This window comes from Mastigoproctus giganteus, chromosome 2 (genome assembly GCF_048544385.1).
Source record: "Mastigoproctus giganteus isolate SK-2022 chromosome 2, ASM4854438v1, whole genome shotgun sequence".
NCBI lineage: Eukaryota > Metazoa > Arthropoda > Arachnida > Uropygi > Thelyphonidae > Mastigoproctus > Mastigoproctus giganteus.
This window is the reverse complement of record NC_143576.1, coordinates 258,071,997-258,090,954: the sequence shown is the minus strand read 5'-3', so window position 1 is coordinate 258,090,954 and position 18,958 is coordinate 258,071,997. Positions and strand designations below refer to the sequence as shown.

Here is an 18,958-nt window from a genome sequence, read left to right as displayed (position 1 = left end):
AGGGGCTTCTTCTTCTTCTTCTTAGGCCACAAGTCCATTTTTGAAGAGGCGTCTTCTGACTGTTACTGCACTTACTACCACTCCTGTATGTTCTTCCCATTCTCTTTTCAGTCAAACGAAGAAGCTTTCGGTTTTTAAGGCATAACCGCTTCAAAACGCGGTCCTGTTTTGGTATAGAGGCTCGTTTGCGGCGTCAGGTTCCTTTTTTCCTATCAGCAGAACCAGTATTCTTGAGTTTGGAAAAAAATCTACTCACTGTCGACTGATTACAAGACACTCTATAAGCAATATGACGGGAAGAACATCCTTCCTCACGTAAAGCAACGATAGCACTCTTTCTTCTGCACGTAACTCGCCATCCTGACACAAGCAAGGAATGACTGCAACTCTTGCAGAGCGTGCTTATATAGCGGAAAGTAACAGCTGATGCAATATTACGTCATCACCTACGCGTGTCAATCTTATCTGATGCAATCTGTAAGGAATATTGCCATATACTTACGTTATTCGGACGACAATTACAAGTTTAAGGGGTGATGCACACTCTTTGAATACCAGTGTATACTTGCAAATATATTAATAACCAGTGGCGTAACTATGCCAATACAGTTGCATTGGGGACCGAGCTTGAAAGGGGTACGTAAAATTTGGAAGACAGACTCATTTCTCAAAACAATTAACAAATGTGCAATTTTTTTAAATTAAATGTATCAATTAAATGTATGATTTCTTTTTAGAATGGCAAAAAAAAAAGAATTCACTCACACCAAAGGAAGGGGAAAAGGGAGAGTCTACAGAAGCACCAGGAAAAGAATTAAAGAAAATTCTGAACTTGTCTTTTTTCTTCCCCGCAAGCAACGTGAGCTCTCATACTACTACACCAACGGAAACAGAAATAATAGCAACAACATCAACAACAGCATCAACATCGGGTTCAGTATCCGCAACAACATCATCTTTTCCAGCATAAACTACAGATATAGATGTAAAAAACCAAGCGAACACCAATGAACTAGAACTATTACATAATTTAGTTAGTGAACAATATCCAAGTGACATCGTTAATTATCCAGACATAATAACAGCCGATATGAAGAGCTTTATCTTGCATCGTGGACCTTGGAGACCTAATGGCCCGTTCCCAAAAAATCACAGCAACAGTTCCTTTTCAGAAAGGTATTACAAAACAATAAACAAATCGGATCATAAAATGAACACATTTTGGTTGTGTTATTCCCAAAAATTGGACGCAGTTTACTGTGAACCCTGTTGGATGTTCTCAACAAGTAAGCAGAATTCTAGATGGATAAAAGGAATAACGAATTGGCAAAATTTATCCAATAAAATTAATGGCCACGAGGCAAGTTCGTCTCATACAGAGGCTTATTATGTCAAAGAATTACGGATGGCAAACAAATGTTTGGATAAAAATGTAGAAGAGAATTTACGACAAGAACCTAATTTTTGGCGTAAAGTTTTGGAACGACTTATCAGAATAACACTAAAATTTTCGAAAAATTCAATCGGATTTCGTGGTCATCGAGAGAGTTTTAAAGATACATACAATGGACACTTTTTGTCTGATGTAAAATTTTTAGCCCAATATGATGATACTATGAGACAAGTGTTAAATTTGCCATTTGGCACATCAAAATATCTAAGTCCTAAAATACAAAATGGGTTGATAGAATGTGTGAATTTGCATTAAAAAAAAAACAATTAATAATGGAAATAAAAGACTCTCCGTTCTTTCTTGTCATATTAGACACAACCCAGGACATTTAAAAAAAAAAACACATCATCAGGTAAATACGCCAAAATTTTAAACAACAGCAATATTGGAAATAAACCTACAGGATTAAAAATCGGGAAGTCTTTCCTTGACTCTTCTAACCAATAAAATTACTGTAGATATAACAACGACTATTTGCAACATACTGCAACGAATGATTTGGATCTTTCTAAAGGTCGGGGACAAGGATATGATAGGACTAACACTATGAGTGCAGTTTATTGCGGGGTACAAGCCCGCATAAAAGAAACGTAACCAAATGCACTATGTGTTCATTGTGCGACTCATAATATCAACTCAGTGGTGAATGATGCAGTTAATGGTATCCCAGATGTATCAAAGTATTTTGCAGTTGTACAATGCATCTATGTGTTTTTTGGACCTAGCATCAATCGTTGGGGACTTAATGTCTTCATATTGTGGTGAATCAAATGTTACTTTAAAAAAAGCTAAAAAAAAGGTGTCTAGTTGAATCCCTACTAAAGAGAATTTATCAGGTGATTCCTTCTAAAGGAACAGTTACATATTAATAACTGAATAATGAGGTGACTAATTTTTTGTCCGGTGTGTGTATATATTTATTTATTATTATTATTATTTATGCATTTATGTGTGCTTGATTTCTATTTTATCTTCTTGTCCATCAGGTTGTGTTTTCAATAAAATTAAAATGGAGGAAAAGCAACCGTTATTGCCTAGAAGTATGATGAAAAAAGAAAAATCTGAAGGCATCCGGAGATCAGGATGGAAACTTTTCGTTATGATCTTGTTAAGGTAAGAACATTTAAGTACTTTAAGTAAACTTGCTTATAATTTTCACAGGGGCTAATATCAAAGTTTGTAAGCGGGTTTATTACTAGTAGCAGTGGTAGAATGACGCAAGGAAGCGATCTTATACGTTGTTCTCGAAATCGATATGGAATCTAATATCGAAGTGCATTCCTAATTCTCTAATTATAATATCTAGAATGCTAGTGTTGGGAAAATGAATACTTTAACGACATATGTCATATTTTTATCAAGATAAAAAGATTTTATTGCATGCTAAAGCACAAATTCAAGCATAAAACTAATCTTTTAACTCATTATGTAACCCTAATAACAAATCGTGGCAATTGTCCCGCTGAAAGTGAAAGTTCAGACTATCGTTAATAATTTGAACTTTCACTTTCTTCAAAGAATGTATCATCATCAGGCATTGTTTATTCCACATTTCTTATATACAGGGTGTTTCCAAAGTGATGGTCAATAATTTAAAGGTGAACTGTACAGACCACAATATGCAAAAAAAGCTTAAGAAACATGAGTCCTTAAGTGAATAATTTTCGAGATATTGCACATTTCTAGTTGGGATCCACCACTGACAAGGTGAACTGTACAGAGTTGGGATCCACCACTGACAAGGTGAACTGTACAGAGTTGGGATCCACCACTTTGTTTTAACCACTTTGTTTGTTTAAGTTAGGTTATGCTCATTCTCTCGTTTCCCCTCCCTCAATGCTCTGAGACGTAGCAGGCATACTAGTACTTGTCAAAGGATAGTTAACATGGAAAGAGGTTGCAGCAATGAAGAGTATGCTGACATGCACTTCATGTATGGTAAAGCCAACGGCAGTGCACTCGAGACTGCACGTTTGTACCAAGAAGCATTTCCCCACCGAAAGCAGCCCAAAAGGCACACATTCATCAGGGTACATCAACGCCTTAGAGAATATGGGCGCTTCGCACATGGAGTACGAGCAGGTAGACCCCAGAAGCATATAACACCTGATGTTGAGGAAAGGGTATTAGAAAGAACATTCTGTAACACGTAACATCTGTAAAATCCTGTGGTGTTGAAACCAAAAATTAAAAATGAATTATCTTATGTTTCATAAAACCACCCTTAACAAAGGATTCACAGTTTAGTGCTCCATAGTCAGTGGCGGATCTTAAAAGAAAACGTGCATATCCCGAAAACGGTTCATTTGCTGCCCGATGTTCACTGGGACTTTTTTGCTTATTTTAGTTTGTACTTTTCGCCTTTAATTATGTTTTCAAGTGCCAGCTGTTTTGTATAAATAATGTGAATCTTTCCCACAGGTTGTGGGATGGTTAATTGATTAGTTGTATTATATTGCTTGTTTGGTTAGTGTGGTGTCCTCAGGGAGCTTTCATGCTGGTCTAATTGGACTAACAACGGTTTGTGTTTTTATTTTATTTATTTTATGCTTCCGCTATTGGCTTAACTCTTAAGTTTTAATCTAAATTGCTGTTCTTTTCCCCGTTAAACTTTCCCTAATTTCCCTTAATTAAAACTTCTTTATACAATCCTAATTTTCTTATTCTATTGCCTTCTTAGTAATATCGTCCAGTTAAAACTAATGTGTGCTTAATGAGCTCTATTTGTACTAACTATGGTTCATTTTCTTTTATGTTTTCGTTTCTGTTTTGGCTCTCAATCTTAACTTTTAATCTAATATTCTAAGTTTATGTCCTTTACTGTTTTCTCTCCCCTACTTACTTAAAACTTACTTCATTAAAACTTTGTTGTTCTTTTCTGTCAACTCCTCAGTAAAAATCGCTTTACTTAAAACTTTTATTCTAAAAACATTCTTGATACTTACCATTTTTTCCTTCTAGCTAGTCAAAAAAGTTATTCATCCTATGTAGTCTTCTGATAGTAGTTCCTGGCTGCCTCCTCGTGGCTAGGGACGGGAGTGGGGGGTTGGAGCATCTCTTCGCTCTCGACCCCCTGCTGCAAAAGCCAGGCGCCGGCATTCATAACAACATAACACAACACTACACAACACTAGTTACACGATCTATCTTTCTTTTATCTGTTTTTATTAAAATTCTCCCTTTTTTTTTTTTTTTTTTTTTTTTCATGCCGGCAATTGGCGCACTCGCCTAAAATTCGACGGGTATAAGGGAAACCTTGGTGACCGTCATTAACCTCACAAGAATACCTTGAATACCTTGTACTTTTCGCCTTTAAATTATTGACCATCATTTTTGAAACACCCTGTATATATATATATATAAGAAATTCTTTATATTTCTTTATACATGTATATAGTTGGTTGCAGGTAGTTGTAGTTGGTATATATAGACAGATGTAGCTTATCTACTCACCTTGGAAAATATACTATTGATTTTACATTGTGTGTTTAGAATAAACTTTGTGCTTGTATTTTTAACTCAAAATATGGCTATTTCAGTGACTGTATCGGGTCAGTTTACGATTACTGTTACAGCTGGCGTTTCTATGGTGACGTTCGCAGTATTAAACAGATAAATATTGTCTTGGATCTTCGACAGTTCTAGAGCAGTGGCAGAGGAGTAGCGAATCCAGAGGCCCTGAGCGAGAAAGATTAGCTAGTGAAGTTCTTCCCCCCCTCCCTCCACCTTTGGAAATTGTGTTGCCAGTTAACTTCTCAGAAAACCTGACTGCAACTTCCGGTCGCTGTCAGATTTTTCTGAAGTTACCTGGCAAAAAAGAAAAAAAAAATCTCATTGGAAGAGGAATAGATAGTAGTTTAAAATATAATGAAAATAAATTGAAAGTTTACTCATTTATAAAGATCAATATAAAAAAAAAAAAAAAACATGTACATCTACGATATTTGATTGTGCAGATCAAACTGGAAGGACACCTGAGAACCCTGTTTGGAAGCAACTACATTTAAGAAATTTTAAGCTACTTCAAGTTCTACAATTTTAGCAACTCACTACAGTAAAAGTTCAATATACCAGCATCTGATTTATCTTGGAAATACTGTACAATAAAGTAGCATCTGAGTAGGACAGCGAACATGCTATGTAGTAGTGATTTTTCCCTTCCTTCTTTGAATGCTTGGAAATTTCAGAGGAGGAGAAAAATTCTTGGAAAATTTAGGCTTTTCACCCGGTGATTATAACCCCTATGCTATACAGGATAATCACACGTAGCCATCACCCTCTGAATAATATTATTCAGAGGCTGGTAGTTCAACTCACATGGTGCCACATTCGAACTTAAAGTGAATCTAGTAACGTACAATGTATGCAGCTGTTTTAGAATTAAGGCTTGTTTCTAATTTATGGCAGTGAGGAAGGTTATAGGACTGTCTGTTGCTATTTGTGTGCGAAATCAGTAAGGTGTTGAGAATTAGCGATGGAAAACTAAAAAGAGTTTCCCAGTCTTATCTGTATTTCATCATGGGAAAAAATAAATACGTCTGAAGATTAAGCGTTCATGATTATAACGCATATTATATATTATAGCATTATACTTTATACATTTGGAGCTTAGTTTGCACGTAAGATGTTTGTAAGCAGGCGCAGACTGACCAAAGGCGCTGTGGTTATTTTTGCGTTTCTCTGGATTTCGTGAATCTTCTCAACTCGCTGAACATCACCAGTTGAGTGCTGATCTACATTCATATAAAAAATAAACATTGTTTATTTTTTATATGCATGTAGAAAAACTAGATGCATGTATAAAAATATGCATTTTTTATATGCATGTAGTTTTTTTTATAGTAAATAAACATTTTTAATTGTTTTCAGGTCCTGAATCGGTCCTGAACATATAGCCCACAGATAATGAAGCACCCTGTATATTACTGCTTTTAAATATGTGAATTCCGTGGGAGCTTTAGCGATGCACATGAATTAGGACCCCTTCCAATGATGAAAGCACGCCTGGGGATTATGTGGTTAGGATTCAGTGGAGGACGCACATATAAGAAATTAGCAGCAATTCTTCCACAGGTTGTCAATATTTTGGTGGGCTGGGCTGTTGATCAGATTGGTTCGTCATATACTGCCTAATCATCTGAACGATCGATCACACACACGACAGTAAACACGTAAAGTGGACGACCCATTTCACCAAGACCTGAAACTGGTGTACATCGGCATTCTGTATGCGACAAAACTTTACAGTGAGATGGAGCAAGACAGCAAATTTAGGATGCAATAAAGCAACTTTTTATGCTCATAGCTAGTTCGTGTGTGTATATCTGGCAGGGAAGATGCCTTGGACAGAGCTCATTGGAGTAGAAACACATTGCAGAATGTAGAATTAAACTGTCAGAAAGATTAATATATGATTGCTTTCAAAGATGCTTTAACTATTTAAAGTAAACGATCTAAGACATCTGGGTTAGTTTTCTTAAATAGTAAGTACTGTAGATCTTTACAATGTTTACCCAGAGTAGAATTTATTCCTGAGGCCAGACGTAGCCGAGTGGTCAGGAGCGAGAGTGAAATAGCACCAGCTCTTTGAATGAACCGGGGTTCAAGCCCGTGAGTACTAAATACGATTAATGTTTGTACTGATGATTTATTGTGAACTCCACTGACCTGGTGGTCGTGCCGGAGTATGAACAAATATACAGTATATACTAAACAAAGAAGACAATTGCCCAGGTCCCATACCATGACAGAATCCTGTAACTATTGCCGGCCCAAGTTCTCTAAAATTAGGAAATGTGTATATGATTGCTTTAGACCGCGGTACAGTCAATATAACTATTTTTTTTTAAATAAAAAATTGTTACAAATTAGTGTTTTTCCGATTTTTTTTAAACTGCCAATGTATAAAAATTGTCTAGGACAATAGCTAATCATGCTATTGTGAAAGTGGTGCCTCCGCACCAGACTGAAGTCTGAAAGAGTGAAGTTTTATGTCAAAAGAGTGAAGTTTTGTGGACCTTAAAGAAACGGTGCACCCCTTGGGCACAAGCTAGTAATGATAAACCATTGGCATGGAGTCCCAAAATTTATAACTCCGCTCCTGTATTTACAAAAATAAATCCAGAGGTCACCAGTTAACACTGTATTAATAGCATCTGGTTTTGAAAGCTATTTACTAAATATATTTTAACTACTGTTAATAGCTGCTAAGAAATAAAAAGAAAAACTACGTGGAAATAACTAACTTAAGTGTCGATATAAGACAAAAAAAAAATTGTCTTATATCAAATAATTTTTTGTTTATGGTCAGCGAAGTTCGCGTGATGGAAAGAATAACAGAACGTCACCATATTGAGTAGTCACGCTATCTTGAGCCACTCAAGGTACGCGTTCCTTCCCAATTGACCATTCTGTTATGGCGGCCATTTTGCATTGTTTTATTCCTGTCGTTGTTAATGCGTTCATCCATGTAGTACATAAAAAGAAAATATTCACATCAAAAATCGTTACTCGTGCAAGCTGTAAATAATAATAATGATAAATGACAAGTATAGTAACGCAGATTAAGATCATTTGAAGATAAGTATTCCAAAAGAAGGAGATCGTTGTCAAATCTACCCTTCCTCTCAACGTAATCAGTTGAAGTAGCTTTGCAACTGATTCTGCTCAAAAAATTTGAGAATAAAAATAATGTGGGGCGGGGAGAGGGGAATTGGAAAGAATTATAAACCGATATTACTTTTTTCTTTAAAGTCAACAACACCAAACGTATGACATTAAGAGAAACATTAAGAGAAGCGAAACGCGTACATCATCAATAAAATGAGTCGGAAATCTCCACAGATTTCTCTTTTGTTCGGAACGCGTCTGCTTGCGTCCATGCGTCACAGACGCAAATGCGCACGCAAGCGGATGTACGGAGTCTTCTTCTTGCCGATGTGTCGTTCGTTAATAGCGGTGTTTTTCTTTAGAATCGCATTTCGCTAAAAATAATAATAATTTAAAATCCAAAAGGATTTGTTCGACACGAAGAGTTATTTTAGGATGTGTTTGCCAGCCCTTCAATGATTAATGACAAGTGTATAATATCTCTTCGGAACTAGAAAGTAAATTCCACACACAGGCAAAGAGGAAGAAATCATTATGTTTTATTTTTAAAAAATAAATACACATCTGCGGCTTATTATTGATAGTACACCACTACTGCAACAGGATCTAGAGAAGTTGAGCAGATGGGCTGCGAGGTGGCAACTGAAGGTTAACATTGACAAATGTAAAGTACTGCATATGGGTAGTAGTAACCCCAGAGTATCGTACCAACTGGGTGATACTAACTGAGGGTAGTGGAGAATGAAAAGGACCTGGGGGTTTTTGTGCAGTCAGATATGAAGTTTTCTGAGCAGTGCAGGCAGGCTGCAAGAGTGGCTCATGGTGTCTTGTCAATGATATACAGGAATTTAGCTAGTAGGGATAAGGAGGTGATTGTCCCTTTTTATAAGGCTGGTCGGGTCACACCTTTACTGCATACATGTCTGGAGGCCTCATTTTAGGAAGGATGTAGAGCTGCAAGAACGAGTACAGAGAAGGGCAACGAGATTGGTGAGTGGAACAAATGGTTGCTGTTACCAAATTGAGCGTCTGGAGACAAGGTACCTGCGAGGTGATCTGATTGAGGTGTATAAGGCCTTGAATGGTTTAAGCAGGCTCAATACTGATGGGATACTTCCGCTTGCTCAGATTAAGAACCCGAGGAGCCATAGATTCAAATTGAGGAAAGACAATTGTAGAATAGATGTGCGGAAATTTGCCTTTAGACAGCGGGTGGTTGATAGTTGGAACAAACTTCCATCTGTTGTAGTGGAATGTCAACAACTTAAATAAGTTCAAGGCAGAACTAGACAAACATTTGGAGTGAATGGATGAGTGAAATGGGAAGGGTTTTCTTTTTTTTTTTTTTTTTTTGGCTGATGCTATATAAGCTTGCTTTCTTGCATCACTTGCTTCTGCTAATGCTAATTATCACACCACGTTTTTCTCCACAACTAACCAGAGTCGAATACTAATTTTACAATGATCTATTTCAAGCCAAACTTTACCATATATTCTATTTTTTGCGCTGAAAATGTGTTTCTAAGTCTTCTTCAATCAAGGCTGTCGTTATGCGATCACAGGTGGAAGGAGTAGGGTTTTTCTCCATGCAGTCCTTGAATGCACACACACACACACACATACACACACACACACACACGCACGCACGCACGCGCGCGCGCCTGCATCACAGTTGAGGTTTGGTTCCGTTTAAATAATAATTTGAACTTTTTTTTTCTAGTGGGCGGCGTGTCTGTCAAGTTTAATCTCGAATATGAACTTTTCTCTGAATAATTTATAATTTTGATATTTGAAAGATTTTTTTTTTCGGAAAACCAAAATAGAGCAGTATGTTAAGTACGAGGTTTATTAAGACCAGAAAAGGCAAGGAAGCTAGACTATTGCTGCATCCAGGGCCAGTATTACAGTAGAGATACATGGGTGTAGCACAGTGTGCTATTTTTCATTTTTTTTTCCAGAAACTAGGATTTTTCGTCCAGCAAAACAGACAAATCGACTACAGAAAACATGCAATTTAACAGACACAATATACTGTCACCTCATAGCCTTAGTTGCTTTGACGCTTATCACATACATATATTCAGTCTTTCGTAACCGGATGCATATAGTGGTTAATTTCCCCCCACTCTCGACACATACCACAATTTTCATGAAATTACATATCTATTTATATAATGATATATACTGGCCCCCTTTAATAGTGGGTCAGAGTGTTTCTCATCAGTTGCACTGCTCCACAGACCGAATCTGGTTGCATCACCCAGAAAAAAAACAAAAAAGAACTTTATCTGTACATCCCGTAATCCTTTAATCATACTCTTTCTACGTCCAGAAGGTACCAACACAGTTCTCGCTTCTTACATCTCACCAAAACGTCAACTTCAACTACCAGGAAGGCAGTTTATGCTAGTGGTCAATATGCTGACCAACGTAAATTTTCTGAGGCCCGTTCGTTTTTTGTATCTCATTTCAATGTGAAAATTCCTGCCTCATTCAATTCTCCCTCCTTCCCCCTCACTACTGTATATATCAGACCAGGTATCAGATCTCTAAATTAGGTATACTAGCAGTTATTAATCAGTCCAAAGTAGATTTTGAACAGGCTAAGAATAGAAAACTTGCTTCTTGTCGTAAATGGTAGTTGGGCATTCTGGTCTCTTTCCAAAGCCCTCGTGGGTAGCACAGCTTATAGAATCATTGTCCTCCCCACACTGGATGGAAAAGGCCGACTTCGAATGCTGCCGATGACGTGAGGGCCTTTTTCACAACGTGGCTGAGTTAGTCGGTCTCAGGGCACGGTAGAATGGTTTTTATTCCCAGAAATGAAATTCGGGTTTTCCGTCCAGCAAACCGACCACATAATACACACAATTTACAGACAGCATATACGGAGCAATTTGGCCTTAGTCGCTGACGCTCCTAAAATCCTACCATTGCAACTCTTTTCAAAGCTACTGGCCGCAACTTTTGCCCATTTCTATTTCCACGTCTGTCAACACCGGATGGTTCTATTGCCACCTCAGCTAAAGATAAAGGTGACCTACTAGCATCCTACTTTCCTTTTAACTCATGTTTTGATGATCTTATTAAATCACCTCCTACCACTCCCAGTACACTCTATTCAGTACCTCCTGCAGTCTACCGTCAAAAGAATGTCAGAAGAATTTTGAACAGTCTTGATAACAAGAAAGCGCCAGGTCCTGATGGTATTTCTCCACTTGTTCGCAAAACCAGTGCTCCTGAGTTTACTCCTGTTCTAAGTCGCCTATTTACACCTTCTTATTCCATCAGTATTTTCCCTTCTGCTTTGCTCATGTCCAGACAGTTCCTAAAAAGAGTGACAAATCCCTCCCATCCAATTAACTCTTTCCAAAGTAATGGTGAAATTTATTAACCACCGACTCCTAAACTATCTAGATACCTTCCATCTGATCAATGATGGCCAGTATGGATTCCATCAGTATCGATCCACTGGTGATATACTTGCTTATGTTATCCATCTCTGGACAAATTCAATGGAAAAGTTGGTGAAATTTAAGCAGTTGCTCTTGACATTTCAAAGGCTTTTGATCATGTTTGGCATACAGAGCTAAATATGCTTCCCTCTTATGGTTTGCCAACTGTTTTCTCTCACTGTGGGTGATAGTAGACGGCTCTCTGTCTTCTGACCTCTCCACTAATGCGGGCTTTTCCCAAGGTTCAGTTCTTTCTCGCACTCCCTTCCTTTTCTATATTAATGGCTTTCTCCGATTGACCGGAAATCCTATCCATAGTTTACCTAATGACAGCGCATTGCATTCCACCTTCCAGTTTGAGAAACCTTGCCCTGCACAAACAGCTTCAACTTATGGAATATCCCCTATCAGTTTCCTAAATGCTGGTTTCCAAGTTAATTTTCCAAGTGGGACAAATATAACTAAGTTTATTTCAATCCTTTTAAAACGCTGTCTTATATCTCGCAAAAAAGGTTTCTTTTGTTCCTATGCTTCGATGACACTCAGATTTCTAGACAAGATCACAAATATTGCTTCCTCTGCACCTAAAAATTGAGTTCTCTCTTTCGCTCTCAGCGTTCGTTTCTTCCAAACAACTGTTCACTTTGTACAAATCGAAAATTCGCCCTACCATGGAATATTGTTCCTACACCTAGAGCAATGCCCCCCACCCAAACCTCTCTCAGGCTTCTAGATTCTATTCAAAAGTGGATCAGTTAGGGCCGATTAATGACTCATCTCTAACAGAATCTCTCCACCCTTCTGTCTCATAGATTTTCTGTTTTTGCTGCATTCCTTTTCATAGATACTTCCATGGGCACTGTTCTTCTGAATTGGCTTCCATAATTCCCGCTCTCTCTTCCAAAGCAGTCCGAACACGTGAGGAAACCAGGAAATATCCTTTTATTGTCCAACTTCAAACTCACAGAATCAACTTTCCTTCTTCTTTCCACTTCCGTTTTCTGGAACAATCTCCCTTCATACGTACTTCCTTAAAATTACCATCTACCGAAATTCAAGTCTAATATCAACAAGTATCTTCTTTCATCTTCTCAACCTTCAACCCATGCACGGTACTAAGTACTGTAGGTTCTAATACCCCTTGTGCTTGGAGTTTTCATAAAAAATAAATAATTAAAAAATCATTTATATAAAGAAAAACACTGAAAATTGTGCCTCACTTCTTCATGCCCTATTTTGTTTTCATGTATCATATATATTTTTTTTTCTTCGTTTTTCATCATTTTGGCTAGAGATCTCAACAGTTGGAAATTGCCAGTCTCTTGGATCTCTGAGAGGACTTGCACTATGGGTTTCACTGCTCTTCATTCGTGCTGTAGTGTATGTTGTTGGAATGTATTAGAGAGTGATTTGCCATGGTTATGAAGACGATATACGCAGTGGCGGCTCGTGACTCTGGTGTTTGGGGGTGCTGCGTCTTAAAGTTACATTAAAGTTTTCTATATATTCGTGTATTTTAACTGCTTCAATTTCTTGAGATCGCATTTGATTATAAATAACTTCCACGTGAGGCATTATCTGATGGAAAAGTTCTAACCAGAACTCGAATTTTTCATTACTCAAGACGTGCAAAATTCCAGTTGCTTCTAAAAGTCTTATCTGCGTTTGCAGTCGCTTGTAGTTCCTCCGTGCACTTTTTTAAGGATTCAAAATTTTCATAAACGCTGTTCACGGTGCGTATATTGAAGTTCCATCTCGTAGGGATGGTCGGGCAACACAGTTGTCCATATGCTTTCTGAGAACAGAAGAGACGCTGTAGCGATCTCGAGAAAAATATTGGTATCGACATGAGGTTTGAAAAGAATATTCTTGAATCTCGGGTACTACTTGCTGCGTTTCCCTTCATCAGATTCAGTTGGTGTGCATAGCAGTGAATAAAATGTGCATTTTTGTAAACTTCTTTTATTTTAGCCTGAACTCCCCCTTTCTTGGCTTTCATCATACTTGCACCATAAAATGTCTGAGCAATCAGTATTTGAGTATTTCCTTCGAGGATTATGTCTAACTGATCTCGAATGCACTTCGATATTTAGTCTGCCGTTTGGTTTTCTGGAGTGAAAAAACTCCAAAAACACTCAAAAATGTCTCCATTCAGTTCATATCTCAGAACAATTACCATTTGTATATGTTCTGAAACATCTGTTGTGTCTTCAGCCATGACAACTACGAATGAAGCTTCTTTAATTTCTCTTTTTATTTCATCCCAGCATATTTGCAGCAAATAGTCAAGAATATCATTCTGAATAGTTTTTGAAATGCCTTTAAATGCTGCATTACTTTCTAAATGGTTCTTTAAATTGGAATCTAATGTACAGGCGACATTTATTAATCCTTTGAACACTCCTGGATTTTTAGAATCGTCTTTTTCTCCATGTCCACGTAAAGGAATTTCAAACTGTCCACAAAATTTAATGCAGTCTATTATTTTAGATAATACCTCACGATTCTTGGTAACTTTTCTGTTATGGTTGCAGATCGAAACTCACTAAGCTGTTCTTTAATATTTACGCTTCCTAAAAGCGATAGTGAAATCACATTAATATGTTTCTTGGAACCCTCATGTTTTAGAGTTTTTTCTTTCATTCTGTTTATGTTTGTAAAGTCACTTTTTGTCCACGTTCAGTCACCTCCGAACAGTAAACATGGAAAACAAAACAATGCATTTTTAACTTCGTAACCACAAAGCCAACTTTTCCTTTGGTGCCATTCAGTTTTAAATTTCGTATTCTTCGCTGAGAAATTTGAATATTTGGTGTGGGGCGGCCTTCTTTTTTAATCGCATTTTTTCCTTGGAAAGATAATTGTGAAAAACTAAGTTGCTGAAGTTTATTCACTGTCACGCGATTTACTTCATGGGGAAGCATGGGGGCCATGATCGAATCAAATTTCACAAAATCGTGTGTCGTAGAAATAATGTTTTACTTACACATCACCTCATAATATAACTTCAACTTAACAAGTTCAAGCTCAATTCGTAATTAAGCTGTAATCATATAATGTTGAATGTTGAGTATTGACTTAACACTGATATTATTTAGTTACTTAATGGGAATTCGGGCGAATCACAAAAAGGCACCGACATTGTGGCTACACACCCATCATGGTGAACGATGAAATCTGCACTGCGCGCTTTACAGTGACTTTGATTCGTTTAAAAAATGAAGGCCTACGGCTAATTAAACTTCAAAGTTGGAAACGATTTCGTGTTTTTATTTGTTTATTATTGAAATAATTACTGGAAATAGCGGATGCGCATACTATATGGGGGTCCTGTTAATAAAAATATTCATTGCGTTGCATTGTTCTTCAAAAAATTTCATATAACTCCGTTCACTGTATATCCAGATTTAAATAGGTGGGGGTGCTGCAGTGCCTATGGACGAGCCGCGCTTGGTTATACCTTTGTTCGCATTTCTACAAAATTCGAACTTCCTCTATTAGTGTACAGCAATCAAATTTAATAAATCAGATTATAATAGAAAAACGCGCGATCTTTTTTCAAGTATGACTAAGACGCGAAGCATAGAAAAGCGATACGCTTCAAAGCTCACATGCGAACAATCTTCATCCTCTTCATTTTCATAATAATAAAAATAAGAAACCATGACAATTTCTGAAGCACAACGAAGTTGGTCTGATGGCAATGGAACACGCTATTCTGATAGGCTGCTAAGAATAGGCAATCTGATAAAAGGCAATTCTTAAATCTGCCAAGTGCTTTTTAGAATATAAAATGAACACCTTAACTTCTACATTATGACATACTGTATTTCGCAAGGTCTTTTTGAAAGTCTTTCAACCGACTAGTCAAAATTTATCACCACCAAGGCATGGTTACATACCAAGCATTACCTTATGTAGTATCTGACAAGACAAGCGTATTTTTTCTATACTGATAGGAGTAACTTCAAGCCCGGAACAGGAAAAAGAAATTGTTTGTTGTAAATATTTTTGCAAAGCAATTTCTCATGCAGTTAAGCAGTGAATGGAAAATGCAAGGTAAAGTTGGTCATAACTGAAAACTTTGTTATTTTCTATATATAGTGTAAAAAAAATAAGAAAAAGAAATAATAAGAAAATAGGAAAAGTGAGAGACAAGGGTGAAGGAAAGAAGGAAGAAATTAAAAAAATAAAAGAATAACCATGAACTGAGGCTAGTGCTAATCAGAGAAGCCCAACGAACATGATGAGTATGTTAACAAGTAATGTAATACGGATCAAATAGAACTACCTTGCAAGCAAAGTAGCGGGGATGGAGTAACAATTGATTATAGATTAGGGAGAAAAATATATATACGTATAGGGTATAATATAATACAATGATATTATCCTAAATAAAAATATATTGTTGTTGCATAACGTACAATCTTAATGACTCTTTTCAAGAACCAATCACAAAAATTGTAAGAAAGAAGCAGCTTGACCTTGCTATTTTTGATTACAATTTTGGTGATTGGTTATTGAAATGAAACGCCGAGGTTGTATGTTATGCAACAATGTATTTTTCTTTAGGATGATATCATTGTATTATATGTATATATATATTTTTTCTCCCTAATTTATAATCTAATGATGGAATAGAAATAGTATGCTTGCATACTATTTCTATTCCATCCTTATTGAGTCGGAAAACTGCTAGCTTGGGGAGATACAAGACTAATAGATTAACAGTAGCCACTGGCAGAGGTGAAAGTGATTTTTGCACTGCTTCTATTGGAATGAGCAACAGCCGGGAAAACAAGGTGCAGGGGATTTCAGAGACTGCTGGGAGTCATTGCAGTACAAGTAAACACATGGGTTGTGTTAGGGTAGCTAAGAATAGGAACAGGTGCATGTATACTTGCGTGTACACCAATTCTAGCAGTTTGGAAAATAAATTTGATGAATTTGAGGTATTGCTCAAAACATCAAAGGCAGATATTGTTGGGATATGAGAGACGTGGTGTCACAAAGATATAAGAAATTTTAGAATTGGAATTTGGGGAGTACATTGTGTACAGGAAAGATAGACAGGATAGGAAGGGACGAGGGGTTATGCTGTTAGTTAAGAAACACATAAAATCCAAGGAAGTGAAGCCAGTCGACATCGCTGGACAGTGCAGTGTCAAGTCATAAGCATAAGCATTAGGAGATCAAAATTGAGAGTAGGAGTGTGTTACAGGCCTAATGACTCTGATGAGTATAATAAGAAACTGTACAGGGAAATAGAGTGACCCAGTAAATCAGAGAGTCTTATTATGGGGGCTTATAATTTCCCAGATATTGACTGGAATTTGTGGGTTGATCACTCGCACACTAGCAAGACTTGTTTGGATTTATTGGATGATTGTTTTCTACATTAGCATGTTCGGGAGGCAATTAGAGGGAGTAATACTCTGATCTGATTATCAGTAGTGATTCTTCATGCATTAAGAATCTGCAGATAGAGGAACCACTAGGTGGCAGTGATCACAGTGTGCTGAAGTGGGATTTACTCAAAGAAGTAACTACCATCAGGGGTAAAGGGAAGGTTTTTACTTTCGTAAAGGCGACTACGGTTGTCTGAGACAGTATTTAAATTCTATACGGTGGTGACCAACTGATGATGTTACCAACAGCAAATTCAAAATGGGAAGCATTCAAAGAATTTATCTTGGAAGCTACTAGGCTTTACGTACCAACTAAGAAATATTGTTCAAGGTTTAGGCCTAAATGGATGTCAGATGAACTAATGAGACACATGGCAGAGAAGAAAAATGCATGGGATACATATAAATTAACGGGTGACATGGAAGCCTATGATAGATATAAGCTAGTCTGTAACCAAGTCACAAAGGAGATTAGGCAGGCAAAGGCAGATTATGAGAAATACTTGGCAAAGATGTTGGCAACAAAGAGTTCAACTTGGCAACAAAGAGTTCTTTATCTATGTAAACTCTAGAAGAAAAGGGATGAATCAGATTGGTCCACTGGATATTGATGGTTCAACTATTGACGATCCTGCTCATGTGGCTAACAAACTAAATGAATATTTTGCATCTACATTCACACATGAGGAGTTATTCAGGGAGGGGAATGCCAGAGGTGTATTAAACTCTGGCAGTAAGCTAGATAATCTTGTATTAACTGAGATTGAAGTGGAGGAGAAATTGTATCCAGTTATATTAAAGAAGCAGCAAAGGAAGTAAGCAAACCTTTGGCCATTATTATGAAAGTTTCGTTGGACTTAGGGGAGGTATCCATAGACTGGAGATATGCAAATGTGACCCCAATTCACAAAGGAGGATCAAAGGGCGACACAAGTAATTATAGGCCTGTTAGTTTAACTTCTCTTTCAGGAAAATTAATGGAAGCACTGGTTAAAGAAGCATTGCAGAATCATCTAGACAAGACTTCGGTTATAGCTCGGACACAGCATGGTTTTGTTAAGGGAAAGTCTTGCCTGACCAATATGATTGGATACTATGATGGGGTCACAAAGGAACTGGATGCAGGGTAACTTTGATATCATATATTTGGATCTTAGAAAGGCTTTTGATACTGTTGCACATGAAAGACTGCTGAACAAATTGGAGCAGTGTGGCATTGGAGGCAAATTGCTGCTATAGATAAAGGGATGGTTGAGTGAGAGAAGACAGAGAGTGGTAATCAATGGACACTGCTCTTCGTGGACTAATGTTATTAGTGGAGTCCCTCAGGGTTCAGTGTTGGGTACATTGTTGTTTTCTGTATTTATAAATGATATTGATGATGGTATATCAAGCTTAATGTCCAAGTTTGCAGACGATACGAAGGTTGGCAGGGTTGTTAAGGACACTGATGACAGTATGCTGCTGCAACAGGATCTAGAAAAGTTGAGCAGATGGGCTGAGCGGTGGCAAATAAAGTTTAACATTGATAAATGAAAAGCACTACATATGGGAAGCATTAACCCCAGAGTAACGTGGAACAGACTTCCATCCTTTGTTGTGGAAGTTGATAGCCTAAATAAATGTAAGGCTGAGCTGAATAGGTATTTGGAACGTACGGAGGGGTGAAATGGGAGCGTTTTTTTTTTTTTTTTTTTTTTTTGGCTGATGCTGCATAAGCTTGCTTTCTTGCATTATATGCCCCTACTAATGCTAATTACCTAATATGTTAACAAACTATATATATGCATTCATTTATGAATATACAGTATATATAATGACGATATGCCACATCATCATTCGAGTTTCGTGCCTTCTCCATATTGCATTGCGATGTAAATTGTCGCATAGTAACCTCCCATTGGGCTCGTAAAACGTGTACCCTTTGCTCACCACTAACGTCCACCTTTCGTAATCCTTTGCAGTTCTGTCAGCGGTAGGTGGTTTGACACCTTCTCAGTAGTGTAGCTGGGTACATTTACAAAAAAGGCGGA

The 18,958-nt window shown here is 37.3% G+C and overlaps 2 protein-coding genes across 4 annotated transcripts in view; both read left to right on the top strand.

Moving 5' to 3' along the window:
- The first annotated feature begins 1,090 nt into the window (after window positions 1–1,090).
- LOC150090412 (uncharacterized) lies at window positions 1,091–1,708 on the top strand. Its single transcript, XM_090390306.1, has one exon. The coding sequence runs from the start codon at window positions 1,091–1,093 to the stop codon at window positions 1,706–1,708; it is 618 nt and encodes a 205-aa protein (XP_090246432.1).
- Window positions 1,709–2,473: 765 nt separating this feature from the next.
- LOC150090411 (peroxidase-like) overlaps window positions 2,474–18,958 on the top strand; it is a 265,140-nt gene continuing 248,655 nt past the window's right edge. For all 3 annotated transcript variants that reach the window (XM_090389871.1, XM_090389869.1, XM_090389870.1), the window contains exon 1: window positions 2,474–2,566. In XM_090389871.1, coding sequence (XP_090245997.1) covers window positions 2,496–2,566 — 71 coding nt within the window. In that variant the 5' untranslated portion in view covers window positions 2,474–2,495. The remainder of the gene's footprint in view (window positions 2,567–18,958) is intronic.

Bases quoted from the DNA above. Each gene is read 5' to 3' on its own strand.
- LOC150090412 (XM_090390306.1), top strand. From the start codon at position 1,091: ATGAAGAGCTTTATCTTGCATCGTGGACCTTGGAGACCTAATGGCCCG.